The sequence below is a fragment of the Pseudopodoces humilis genome, chromosome 3 (genome assembly GCF_049639895.1).
Source record: "Pseudopodoces humilis isolate 2021_Gansu_Grassland_sample_001 chromosome 3, ASM4963989v1, whole genome shotgun sequence".
In the NCBI taxonomy this organism is placed as follows: Eukaryota; Metazoa; Chordata; class Aves; order Passeriformes; family Paridae; genus Pseudopodoces; species Pseudopodoces humilis.
The window spans coordinates 53,353,133-53,367,111 of record NC_142202.1 but is presented as its reverse complement, the minus strand read 5'-3'; the positions used below and the strand labels follow the sequence as shown (position 1 = coordinate 53,367,111).

At 44.1% G+C, this 13,979-nt stretch overlaps 1 protein-coding gene across 6 annotated transcripts in view; it reads left to right on the top strand.

The window, feature by feature from the left end:
• The window catches only part of TULP4 (TUB like protein 4), a 149,073-nt gene extending 141,834 nt beyond the window's left edge, over positions 1 to 7,239 (top strand). For all 6 annotated transcript variants that reach the window (XM_088052776.1, XM_014263502.2, XM_005518430.3 and 3 more), the window contains exons 14-15: positions 2,300 to 4,887; positions 6,592 to 7,239. In XM_088052776.1, coding sequence (XP_087908902.1) covers positions 2,300 to 4,887; positions 6,592 to 6,708 — 2,705 coding nt within the window. In that variant the 3' untranslated portion in view covers positions 6,709 to 7,239. The remainder of the gene's footprint in view (positions 1 to 2,299; positions 4,888 to 6,591) is intronic.
• The last annotated feature ends 6,740 nt before the right edge of the window (positions 7,240 to 13,979 follow it).

The window sequence follows — 13,979 nt, the reverse complement described above, 5'->3', positions numbered from 1 at the left end:
AACTGGGTTGAATCTGCACTAAGAGATGAAATGGTGCTCATAATTGCAGGTACAGCACATAAACAGAGAAAATTATTGGAGACTCTTGTAACAGCTCTTTGAGAAGGCCAGTAAAAGAATCATACTACCCTGAGCTCCATAACAGCCTTCCTCTTGTCCACTTTTTCCTTTCTAGTTTCTTCTGAAGATTTATTTCTCATTTAGTAAATGGTGGCTACTTAAATCTTCAAAAATGCTCTTGGGGATACTCTTTCTAAAGCCTGCATAAAGGAAGAAAGTACCATATACTAAAGGAAAAAGTATTGCAGGGTAAATAATGATTACATGATAGACTTAGAAAACACATAGTAGGAAGCTGCTTTGGGTAGTGCAGTGTTCATAGTGAGGTACAGTTGGGACAGGTGTTTTTTACTGTAGTCAGTAAAGATTTGGCAAGACAGATGTACAGTGAATTCATTTAACTTACAAAGTATGCAAACTAATCAGTTAAAAACTATTGGAGAAATGAAGAAAACATTGGATTTAAACACTCAGGAGTATTAAGCAACACCACAAGAAATGATATTTTGTTAGATAAGGCAAAATGACAGCAACATTTGGGGTTGCTCAAGCCAAGCTAACAATTAAACCTCAGGTTCTGGCAGCTAAATTGCTAAGCCTGCAGGCGTCAGGGTAAAAGCATGGCCTGCCAGCTAAGCACAGAATCACAAAACTGCCTTAGGGTCAGTTAAGTTTGGCTGTTGGTCTTCCTCTAAAGGAATGAACTGAATTACCGTAAGTATTTGCCAGTGTAGCCACTGTTCTATCTGTACACCTCCCACGTTCGTGACTGATGCTGATAAAAGCCTTGATATTACCGAAAATGTAATTATAGGGCATAGGTAGTTGACTAGAATATTAATTTGAAATTAATTAGGAACTGGGCAGCATTTGGAGGAGTCCTGACTAATGGATCTCCTTAGTGATCTGGCCTTGCAAATCAGAGTCTCCACAGAATTTGGCACACTTATATATGGATATAAAACTGGATATGACACTAGATCCTTGGTCTCTTTTCCTTCCACAAACCTACTGATACAATTCACCATTTTCTGTGGGGTTTTCTACAAAAAGTTTAATAAAAAGTAAAGAACTCAAAATATTCTTGGAAGTTCTAATATAGTATTTACTGTTTCCCCTCTTTATTCTGTTTTGTTCCTTCTTGATTTCTGCACCTATACTTGGATTCAGTGTCCTCATTTTCCTGCTCCAGCGTTTTGGTGGTAGTTCCTATTGGAATCAACTACTTCTTGCAAAAGGAACTGCAAACAATTGAGCACTCTTCATGCTTCTGCTCTAAATTATGAGAATTGCTTCTTGCCACATTTTCCCTTTTTCATTGCCACCACATGGGGGAAATTTTTCCTAGTATACATATGCTTCTTTATACATTCCTGATTGCAGCCTGTCCAAACATTAATGCTGAAGTGGCCCTGACTACAATATCCACTTCTTCAATCTTTTTGGCTTCCCATCTATTTCCTCACATTTTGTCCTTACAAATCTTCTGAGAACTTTTATAAGTTTTTTTTCTGTATTTCATTCCATCACATTCCTGTCTCTCTGTTTCAGCTTCCTTCCTTTTGCATTGCTGGTTGTTTTGTCACCCACTATAATCAGCTTTTCCCAACTATTGTCTGTGTTCTCCAGTTCCCCCAAGGTCATTGAGTCTAGGAACCTTATACTATTATTATTTTATTATGCACGTATTACACAGTACCTTCAGTGCAGGTCTTCAATTTTATAAGCCTCCACTTCTTCTGTTTATTTGCTTGTTTGTTTTGTTCAATTGTTTTTTATGTATTTACTATCAAAAGTCCCTCCCTGAAAACTAGTGAGTCCTGATTTAGCAAAAGTTTTATTGATTTCACCAGACACAGTTAACCCCTGATGATGAGTAATGCTAATTGATATTGTGACAGTCCATGGGGATCATAGGGTAGGCCGAAAGTGCACTCAGAACTTGACCTCTCAAGTGTCACTTCCAAGAAGCGGCTTTAAAGTTGATCACCAGCTGTTAAAAGTAGCTCTTGTGCGATGCGAGTCACGGTAGCAGACCTTACCTGTTCTCACTGAGGTCTGATCTACCTGTTTTGGGAACACGTAGCAGCCCCTCCGGGCGCAGCAGAGCGTGTACAGCTAGCAGATAGTCTGCAAGGCCCCTCCGTGCCTGGGGCAGGCCCCGGCCAGGCCTGGCCGTGGAAGGGGAGGGATGGCTGGTGCGGGGAGCGGCGGTGACGCTCTGTGTTGTCCCTTGCAGTGCCCGGCGCCCCCGGCGCGCCCGCCAGCAGCCCGCCCTGCACCGTCAACATCCCCATCGCGCCCATCCACAGCTCGGCGCAGGCCATGTCGCCCACGCAGAGCATCGGCCTGGTCCAGTCGCTTCTCGCCAACCAGAACGTACAGCTGGACGTGCTGGCAAACCCGCCGGCCGAGGCGGGGGGCGAGGGGCCGGGGCCCTTCCCGGGGGCTCCGAGCCGCTTTCCCGGCCCCGGGGCGGGGGCGCTGGCCGTGGGGGAGCTGGGCCGCCCCGCCCCGCCGCCGCTGGCCCCGCCGCCCCCCGCGCCCCCCGCCATCGCCCTGGCCGACCTGCGGGACCACGGCGAGCGAGAGCATGAGCCCCCGGCCAAGGCCAAGGCCCCGCGGCCGGGGCCACCGCTGGTAGAAGGGGACGCCGTCATCTTCGGGCCCGCTCAGGAGCTGCAGCTGAACAAGATGAACCCGCCGCCTCCCTACCCCGGCACCATCCCCGCCGTGCCCGCCCCCGCCCTGCCGCCCCCGCCCGGCCCCCCGCAGCCGCCCCTCGATCTCTGCCTCAAGAAGGGGGAGTTCTCCCTCTACCCGGCGGGGCACTACCAGACGCCCCTGGGGTACGAGCGGATAACGACTTTCGACAGCAGCGGGAATGTGGAGGAGGTGTGCCGGCCTCGCACCAGGATGCTCTGTGCCCAGAGCACCTACACCCTGCCGGGGCCCGGCAGCTCCGCCACCTTGCGCATCACAGCTGCCGAGAAGAAGATGCAGCAGCCCTGTGCCAGCGCCACCTTGAACCGGCTCACGGTCCCCCGATACTCCATCCCAACCGGGGACCCGCCGCCCTACCCTGACATTGCCAGCCAGCTGTCCCAGGGCAGGAACATGGCGCAGAGGCTGGACAGCAGTATCATTCACGCTACTCTGCGCAGGAACAGCAGAGAGGCAGCCCTGAAAATGGCTCAGCTGATGGATGGTCAGAGAGCCACCTTACAACTTCCCCCTAAGGCCAAGAGCAACATTGTGTCAGCACAGTACCAGCAGAGAGTGCCCACAGCCTTGTACACCTGCAGCCAGTGCAGCAGTGGCGGCGCTGGCAGCAGCAGCAGCAGTGTGAGCGCTGGTGGCGCGGCCAACATCGCTAGCGCCAATGCTGCCAGCAGCACTTCCAGTGTTGGTAGCATGAGACCAGATCTGAGCACAGGGAGTGGCTCCCAACACAGCTCTGTCATTGCTCACTCTGTCAGTACTTCGCCTCTGGCTTCCCAGTCCTCCTACAGCTTGCTGAGCCCACCTGACAATTCCCGTGACCGAGCGGATTATATCAACTCCGCTTTCACGGAGGATGAGGCCCTTTCTCAGCACTGCCCAGTGGAGAAATCGGTACGGCATGTACCTGTGTCCTTGACAGAGGCTACCCTTAGTGTAAAACGCCCCCCTCCGTACCAGTGGGATCCTATGGTGAGCGAAGAGATATGGGTTCCTCAGGAAAGGACATCTCAGAGCTCAGTGCCCAACCCTCTAAAACCTCCTCCACTCATCATTGGTCAAGCTCAACATCTGGACATGTCTCGAGTGCCATTTGTTTCCCCCAAGTCTCCCACCAGTCCCACTGCCACTTTTCAGACGAGTTATGGGGTTGGAGTACCTTACCCAGGAAGCTACAGTGCCCCACCCCTTCAGGGAATGCAGGCCCCCTGCTCCCCCAAAGAAGCTCTGGCCCCAACACAGTTTGCACAGCAGGAGCCCACAGTTGTGCTTCAGCCAGGTTATCCATCCAACCTCTCCTATTGCCCTTTGCCACCCATGTACCCGGGAAGTAGCACTTGCTCTAGTTTACAGCTGCCACCGATCGCCTTGCACCCGTGGAGCTCCTACAGCGCCTGCCCGCCCGTACAGAACCCCCAGGGCACCTTGCCCCCCAAGCCGCTCCTCGTGGTGGAGAAGCCGGTGATGTCTCCCCCACCAGCAGAGCTGCAGGGCCACGTGGGCACAGAGGTAATGGTGGAGACGGCAGACACTTTCCAGGAGGTGCTCTCCTTGACAGAAAGCCCTGTTCCTCAAAGGACAGACAAATTTGGCAAGAAGAGCCGGAAGCGCCTGGACAGTCGAGCCGAGGAAGGAAATGTGCAGGCTATCACTGAGGGCAAGGTTAAAAAGGAGGCAAGGACACTGACTGACTTCAATTCACTGATAGCCAGCCCTCGGCTGGGGAGGGAGAAGAAGAAGGTCAAGAGCCAAAAAGATCAGCTGAAGTCTAAGAAACTAAACAAGACAAATGAGTTTCAGGACAGTTCAGAGAGTGAGCCGGAGCTTTTTATCAGTGGAGATGAACTGATGAACCAGAGCCAGGGCAGCAAAAAGGGTTGGAAAACTAAAAGGAGTTTGAGGACAGCCAGTGAGCTGGATGAATTCAAGTGCCGGAAGGCCAGTGAGAAGGAGGATGGGCGACTGGGAAGCCAAGGCTTTGTGTATGTGATGGCCAACAAGCAGCCACTGTGGAATGAGGCAACGCAAGTCTACCAGCTGGACTTTGGAGGGCGGGTGACCCAGGAGTCGGCAAAAAACTTCCAGATTGAGCTGGAAGGACGACAGGTAGGAAAGGGTGGCACATACTTGCTGGAATGGGGGCCAGGATGTGGGAAAGCCATGCCAGGAATAAGCTGTCTCTCATGCTGCAGAGTGCCTCCTGCTTGTGTCAGCTGTTCCATGAGAAAAAGCTTTGCCACATAGTTGATAAAAAACAGCTGTTGAAGGTCTAAGTTCAGCACATAGGGTGAAGTTCAGCTGTAAAGTAAATACGCAAAATATCTTTGGTCTTACTGTAGTCAGACATGGCAACAAGGGCCTCCTTTAGTCTGTCTGGCTCTCACCGTTGAAGGTTTTGTTATAAACACAATAGCTCTCCGCAGCAGTAGCTGCACTTGCCATCAGTGATGGTTGTGGATGACAGCCAATTGAGTGAACACATGCTTTTGGCATGAAGGGAAGCTAAGGCAGTTAGCTTCCCTTCATGCCAAAATTTCCACTTGTGAGCAGCTACCAGGCCCCTGGGGTTGTCTCTTAGTGCTAGAGGAGGGAGACACTGACCCATCCCAGAACAAAGTGCTTCTGGGCCACTTCAGAACTGCCTGTGGGTAGAAGGGTCAATGGCTAGTTCAGAAAATCAAAACATTTAATTTTGGCCAGGGTGGTATGTTACTACACCAAACGCAGGCTTGCAAGCGGTGCTAATTAGTAGGATTCTGGACTGAGGCTCAGGAGACTCATGTTTATTTCCTTGTCCAGCTGTAAGTCACTTTTGGTTTTAAAGATATCAAGGCTCTCAGCTTCCTCTGATTTAAGTTGGGAGTTAGATGTCTTAAGTACCCAACATGCTTGGCCAGTGGTAGTCTTTTGGTTTTGTTTGTATGAAACAGCAGCTCAAAGGCAGTGTTCATTTGTACCCCTTCTTCAGTTAAATGGTATGGATATGTCCTCATGGGCAGCTGTGCAAAACTGCCCAACCAAGGGTTTTTCTTGCTGGGGTAACAAAGCCTGCCTTGACTTACACAGCCAGTCCCCATTCTAGCTCAAGGATCTTTGCTGTAGAGCCAATTAGATCTGGATTTCTGATGAAGCAAATGAAAAAACAGTAATAATAGGCCAAACTTCAGATATTCCCTGTGGAAGAGCAATGAACAACCTGACTAGTTTTGCTTTTTTTTTTTCATTTCAAATAGCTCTCACTGCCTCTTTGCTAATTCATTCTTGCTGTAATTATGTGCTAGTAAAGATATTTATGCAGAGGGAAACAGAACTGCAAAGAATTATCACCTTATCAGCTATGAAGTGATAGCATGAGGAAATTGGTTATTCCCCTTCCCTGAAAGCTCCTTTCTTTGAAAACAAAATCTGTTTTCCTGATGGGTTGATGGTAGGATATATCCAAGGGAGCGACTGATATTTTCCTCCAGGAAGCATGATGCTGGTGTACCCACAACTGCCAGAGTAATTCATGACAAGCTACATAAACCAATACTGTATGCAGTCTAGCATGTTTTATCAGTTTACTCTGTGGAGTCTAATATTTCAGTCAAATATTCTGTACAGACAAAAAGTACAGTGCTCTCAGTATTCTTTGGCATCATACCCCATTCTGTCTGTAGCTCCAGTCATATTAACTGAGAAGGGGAGGTGTTCATACAAAGGAGCAGAAAAATTTCGCTCTTATTCTCTTCTCTGTTTCTTTTTCTGTGGTTCATTTTTTTTGACCTTGTTCTCTTTTTCCCTTCCTTTTCCTCTTCCCCTGCTTTCCAGGTGATGCAGTTTGGAAGAATTGATGGCAATGCTTACATTTTGGACTTTCAGTATCCATTTTCTGCAGTGCAAGCCTTTGCTGTTGCTCTGGCTAATGTGACTCAACGCCTCAAATGAAAAAGCAGAGACTGGAGAGAGGAAAATGTTAACCTTCTCATAAAGTCCAAACCGGAAAATGTCAGGGCAGCCTGCTTTAGGTGTGCAGAGATGCCTGGGAGCTGAGGAGGCAGTAAAACTGGAAAAGTCTCTTGGTGCCCACCAGAAGGGCATTAACTCTAACCAGTCACGGGGTGGAGGGTGGGGGGCTGTTTTCTGTTTGTTTGTTTGTTTGTTAGCTTGTTTGTTTTCCAGTTTCTTTTTCTTTTCAAGCGTTGTGCTGGGTCTCAGAAAGAGCGAAGGGTTGAGAACCATTCAGTGTTACGTGGAGAAGTGTGGCTTTTGGCTTGTTGTGGTGGTTCTGCTGTGTGTGCTGCAGTAGCTGATGTAAGCTCATGGGGGGATTAAAACAGACTGCTCTTTTTGGTAGACTGCCTTATCTCATGCTATTCTTTTTAAAACAGGGAACATGACTTTTTTCTGGTCCAGTTTGTACTATTAAAACATAAGTGATAGCAGCAGAAAAGTAAAAAAAGAAGCTGTAATACTTGACATGTGTTTGTTCTCTGATATCTGCTAATAACTGAGCACCACAGGCTCCAAGGAGGCTTATGTAGGCAAACCTTTAATTTACAAACAGTGTCATATTATTCGGAAAAGAAAAAATGGTTGTCACTGGGTGTTTGTCACAGTTTAGGAATGGTATTCTCCAGTTTAGTGTTTCCACCAAAACACTGCAAACCACGCACTACATGCTCACAGTCCCCTCCCCATTTCCCTTCCCTGCGGTGGGATGGAGAGGAGAATTGGAGGCACAAAAGGTAAAGATCACAGGTAGAGAGAAGGATTTACTGCAAACAGCAGTGAAATAAGAAACAGTAACAGCAACAGCAGCAGTGACGATAACAGAGTGCACCAGAGGCAAAGGATTCACAGGCATATGCTCACCACAGGGGAGCCTCTGCCGATACCTGGCTGTGCTGCCACACTCTGTGACCCACTTGGAACCCCTTCCCATGTCCCCAGAAAATGCTGGGAGGTGGTACAGAATAACCTCAGGGTTCTAGCCTTGCCCTCTCCTGACTACTGCAAAAATACTGTCCTGACTAGAACCCGGGTTTAAAAACCTACTGTATCAAAGAAGTTGATGTCTGCTTGTTTCATATGCTGTTAAGGGGGATAAACATCTTTCATTAGGTGACAGAAGACAGAGGAACAAATAGTTACAAGCATTGCTTCTTTTGTTACTGGCATAACCATCTTTCAGTAGGTGACAGAAAACTGGAGAGGAAATAATCATGAGTGTTGCTTTTTTGTTCACATCGTTCAGCAGTATTCTGTGATTTGGCCTGTAGCTGGGAGAGGTGCAGTGTGATCAGATGTACCTCTGAGACTATGCCTGTGCTTGCTCATTTCAGTGTGTTTATGCTATGTAAACACAGTTTTTTTCCAGCAAATGAGATGACCCAGTGTATTCAGTCCTCTTAGCAATCAGTATCAATCAAGTTCTACAACAGTGCTTGAATTAGGAAGGAGATGTAAGTGTAGCAAGTCATTACAGAAAGAAATTTCAGGGAAGCAAATTCATTACAAGAAACAGGATCATGGCTGGCTGGAGAACAAATGTGTTGAAGGAGAAAGGAAAAACTGGACAGATTCATGTCTTTTGTCACCCACCTTGCTACTTGCTCCAGCTGAGAGCAGGGAGCCAGCGTCTACATGGAGCGTGACAGAGGAAAGCTTAGTAACAGACTGTGCAGTTCCCTGTGGTGCACATGCAAACCTGTTGAGCATTTCAGAAGGTTGCTTGCACAGAAGAGTTTCTTTCTTTTCCATGTGTTGTGCTCATGTTTATTTGCTTTTTCTCTTTCCTCCTTGTCAGCATTTTGCTACAGAATATGTTGTTATATGGAAGTAGTTTGACCAGTAATACACAAACCCCCATACTATTCATATAATTATTTGGACATTAGATTACAAAACATCACAGCAGATTTTTTTCAAAAATCGATCTTTTGAAGTTAAAGGCCCACTGGGAAACATTTGGTGGTTGATATGTTAACAGCTGCTTTGTCTTTCATCTATGGTTTAAGTTCTTTACTTGAAAAACTCAGTATAACTTAAATACGTGTGATTTTCTCTCCTTGTTTTTCTTGAGTCCTAGTAGTAAGTAATGTGTAAGTAGATGTGTGTTTCATTTGATTTATTCTGGAGGAACATTTCACATAAGACCCTGCTGTAGTAGAAATTACCAATATGCAGTGAGCTGCTGATTTGTGCTCTGCTGAGGCTCCCAGAGCTGTACAGCACAGAGAAGGAATACCAGTAGAAGAGTTTCAGAGAGTTGCCAAGGGAGGTGATGAGTTACACTGGATAATGCCCCACAGGATAGGTCCAGGAAAAACCACTTGTGGGATGGTGTCATTTGAGAGAGGAAGGAGAAGTAGGAAGGAAGGAGTGGGACACTAGATGGTCCATACCTGTATTATCCCAGAGCTTAGCAGCTTCTGCTTGTGTGTGGGGAGTGGTCAGGCTCAACATTACCCTTGGCATGTCAGATTGTTGTTTTCTTTAATTATTTTGTTTCCATTAATTGTCTGAGCCCATTTATGTTCTTTTTCACATGCTTGATTTATTCAGCAGTTTGAGTGCCTGTATGTATAATGTGTGTGGAGCAGAGGAACTGAAATAGATTTGGTTCTGGTCCCTTGAAAATCAATGGGCATGTTTCACTTGTTGGTTTTTATTGAGGAAACACTATTATGCCCTTTGTCTATATTGAGTTATAAACTGTAAAAACAATAGGTTGAATTCTTAGTCCACTGATTCCAGTACATAGGGAGGGGAGTTCACTGATGAGAGGCTTCACGTGCCCTAAGGTCTGTGCTAACCAGCTGAACCCTAATTAGTGTTTGACAGGCACACAGTGAACGCTGTAAGACGAGGAACATACCAGGGCTGGCTTGTTTGCTTGCTGAGGGAAGGGCCACTTAGTCATGTGTCAGAAATACTCAGCTGGAAGAACATCACCAGCCAAGATTATTAGGACATGGAAACAATGTGAATGTTCTTTTCTGAAGAAAACCTAGTCTAAATAAGGATTTCTGCTTGCAGTTTCTTCAGCCTTCCAGAGAACAGTATTCCTCTTCACTTTGTTAATTGCCAGAATTTTCCAGTTATCAATAGTTTGTTTTAACGGAGAACCAAGAACTGAAACCGATAAAACAAGTAACAGAGTTAGTAATTTGATTTCACTGGTCCAGGTCATGATTGCATCCTTCTGATGGCACTGACAAAGAGACTTGTCATTGAAGGAGCTCTGGTTTCTGTCCCAGCAAAGAACAAGGAATAATTACCAAAAAAATGGGAAAACAAATGCTATTTCCAACATCCTTTCCATTTACTTGTCAGAAAATTCTATAAGATAAGATAGACCTTTATTTTTTTGAAAATAATTTAGCCAAGTCTATTTAATTAAGGATTTTTAATATGTATAGAATCCCAATATTAGAGAGAGAAAATGCTCTCAAATATATTGAATTTTAATGAAAAGAATGGTAAACATGTGGAAATCAGAGTGTGCAACTGGATCCTAAATTATAAAAAGAACAAGTGAAAGTCATTTTATTTTCAATTGAGATACAATATAGGAAACTAATTTAAGAATGTCTCCAATTAATCACTTAAATTGTGAAGACTGCTATTGCATTCAGCCAAAAGATTGATGTTATATGTTCTATTTTGTTAGTAAAAGCGATTTTTTCTGTAGGTAACTTAAGTTGTTCTAGGATGAATGTAGCAAAGTGTTCAGAAATATTTAGTTCTTTTATACAAGCAGTAATTTCCACTAGTAAAGGATGTTTTTTCCAAAGCATATTTTTTTCAGTTGTGCAATAATTTTAACAGTCTAGGGAGTTTATTTAGTTTCTGTTGGGTTGGTTTTTTGTTTTGTTTTAGTTTGGGTTTGACTGTTCTTTAGGGAGTTTTGAGTGTTTTTTTTTAAATAATTTAATGCAGATTTCCTGTTAATGTCCAAAAAACAAATTATTTTTCTTGCATAATGTAATGAGTGATTTAGGGATTATTTTATTACTATGTATCAGTGAGTTATACACAGTTATTTATATTTAAAGAGCATCTTTGTAAGTAGTTGTTTGCTAGCAGGTATATTTTGCTACAAGAAATTAAAAATGCTTATAGGAAGACCTGGTTTTGCTGGATAATATGCAAAAACTTAATAATGCAGGCAAAACTATTTTTTTTGGCAGCTAAATGCAATGAGTTTGCTATGGAGAACTGTGCAGACTACAAAGAGTCTAGGTGAGTTCTTCAGGACCTGCAGAAATCTGTCCTCTGCTTTCATTCTTTATTTGCAACCATACTTTGGTTGGGAGTGGCTTAAAAATTAGAAGGCTTTTTCTTGAGGTACAAGATAAGGTGGGTTATGTGATATGAGAGGTGGTATATGTGATATGTACATATGTTATATGTGATACAATGACACGGGCTCTTTGTAAGGAGGTCACTGTAGTTTAGTAGGGTTTGGCGATGGCAGGGTTCAGTGCCAGGTCGAGGAACAGGCAAACTAGCTTGGAATAAGCTGAGGCACAAGGAATAGTGTAGCAGCAGAATCATTTTCCTCTGTAGCATTTTCCTCTGCTCAACCTAATGATGCTCCTTCTTTGGCTGGGCTCAGCGGGTTCCAGCGCTGCCACAGTGCTTCTGGCAGGTGCTGCACAGAGCTCATGGAGCCGTGCCCAGATACTGCCTGCAGAAGCTTTGCCTCTTCAAGATGCTCCATAGGAGACCTGTTGGAGCAGGCATACCTCCACTCATCCTTTTAGGTCTGCTCCAAGAGCAGCATGAAGCTGCCATGGAGTTTGGCTGCAGCAGCTTTGGGCAGAGAGAGCCCCAGTGCCAGCCAACAGCCACAGTGTCCATCTGAAGTCAGAATCTGCTCTGCTGGAGTTGCAAAGGAATGAAACCAAAAACCTGATAATTTTGAAAAAAGAATGGTGATATCCTCAAAATAGATCTCAAACAGAATCTAATAATTGATTTTTAAAGTCTGGCATAAGTGGAGTGGCAAATTTTAGCTTTAAACAGTAAGAATACATGCTTCTGCAGCATCCTAAGAAACTATGAGAAGATGGGGGGTGGCAGAGGGAAAAAAAAAAGGAATTATCACATAAGCAATTTTGCACTCAGTTCCAGAGACCACAGTAACATGTGCCGTGGGCTACCTGAATATCAGTAAATCTGCACACAGGTTCATCTCAGTTACAAAAGTTTCCTGTGATGCATCCACAAGTAAAACAGTGTTTTCATGAAGATGCATGAAGGTCTACAGGTGTCAGACACGGATATCTATTGATGAAGCTTTCAGCCTAAACCTTCCATAGATTCAGGCTTTCCTTGATGTGTCTTTTTAGTGTCCTCTCAGAAATTACAAACAGATTTTGGAGCTTGACTGATTGTTGCCTCAGACAATTTCTGTGCATCTGCTTTTTGCAGCCTGATGTGTGTGATCCTATGTTACCTTGGAGCCCTCTTGTCTCTCAGAAACATTTTACATCCTCATATAAAAAGAGCAGCAAGTACAAAAACTGATTTGATGAAATGAAAGGGGAGAGAAGACTTTTAAGAATGTGTTTCCGAGAGGAACAATTTTAAAATTGCATGTCTGCAGGGCCGAAATTACTCCAGACCAGTAAATCAGACTTAGAGATTGGTAAGAGATGAGACCCTTGTGTGGCATGCTGACAGAGGGTCAACTTCCAGCCTCACTAGATGGTTACATCAAGATACATAAGAGACCAGAATCCAACCCAAAATGTACTTCCCCTGATTATAAGGTAAAGATGACTTGTATGACCCATACATCCACTCAAGAAAATTACAGAGCATTGTCCAACAACTGTGTTTGACAGCTCAGTATAACCCCCTTTGAAGAATACTAGAAGTAAAATCCTGGCCATGGAATAGTCATTCAGATTTTTGACTTTTTCTAGGATTCCATCACAGGACAGTAGGGCAAGCTGTTTATGTTATTTAGAGATTGGCATAATAGTTTTCCCAGTGTAAGAGAACGAGTCATCTATACTGCTTACAAAAATGGGAAGATCCTAGTAGACAAACGTTTTTTTTCTATTCATGTCTCTTCCCCTTCAAGGCACAAACCTTCATTAGTAAATACCAATTTAGAGTCTTGCTGCCCTCAGGAGTAGTCTGCAGGGAGGCACCACAGGTCCTCTTTACAGGATTGGAATTTACATGCACCATTCTCAAAGGAATAAAATTAATTACTACTTGTGAACAATGGTCTATGTGAATTATTTTGTCTTTGTATTTATTTAATTTTCTTTAAAAGTCCCACGGAGATGTTTTAAGATAAAAGGACTGCTTTCTGTGTTGCCTGATATCACTGAAAATGTATCAGGAGTTTCTTTGGGCGATTTGACTGTTGCTGCATCTAGAAACTTCTTAAGGTAAAAGCAATTAATGAAACAAAAGAATGAAATAAGATTCAGTGAAGCAATTATTGCTAAGAAAACTAGAAGCTTTACCCTTTAACTTTTGATTTTGCAAATGAACCAGTAATGAGAAATTTGTTTTTCAAGGCAAATTGATTGTTTGGGAGCACTATGCAAGTGCACTGGTTTGCTGACACAGAGCTGACTGCAGGGTCAAGAAAACGTGACTTTGTGAAACAAAATAAAATAAATGAAAACACCAAATACTTACCTATCCAGAGTGTTCAATGAAAAAATTAGATGGTGTGATGTCAAAGCCTGCCAGTCTGTTCTTAATCCTCTAGTTTACAGTTTTTAAATATGGACTGATTCAGCAATTCTAAATCCTGACAAAGGTGGTCTATTTTTGGAATTTTATCTGACTGGCCAAGTAGATGGCTTAAGATACAGATAAAGTAATAATACAAGAGAAACGTTTTGGGATAGTGTGTTCTAAAGAAGACACCTGAGTTTCAAGTATTTTATAGGAATAATGCTCGGCCAGTAATTGTTACCTATGTTGTTTGAAACTATTTGTTCAGAACTTTTCTAACTTGCCCTTTGTTTCTTTAGTTTGCTTGATACTTGTTTTGCCTTTGGTTGCTTTCGACTTCTGTTTCACTATTTCAGCATTCACTTCTTTTTCTGTTTGTGTGTTGTGTGTTTGGGGAAGGGTATGTCTGTTCAAGATCTCGTTGTTTATTGTAGATAAAATATATGGTGTTGTGGAATAGCATGGGGATGCATTTGATTGAAAAGGCACTGTAGTGTTTCCTGAAA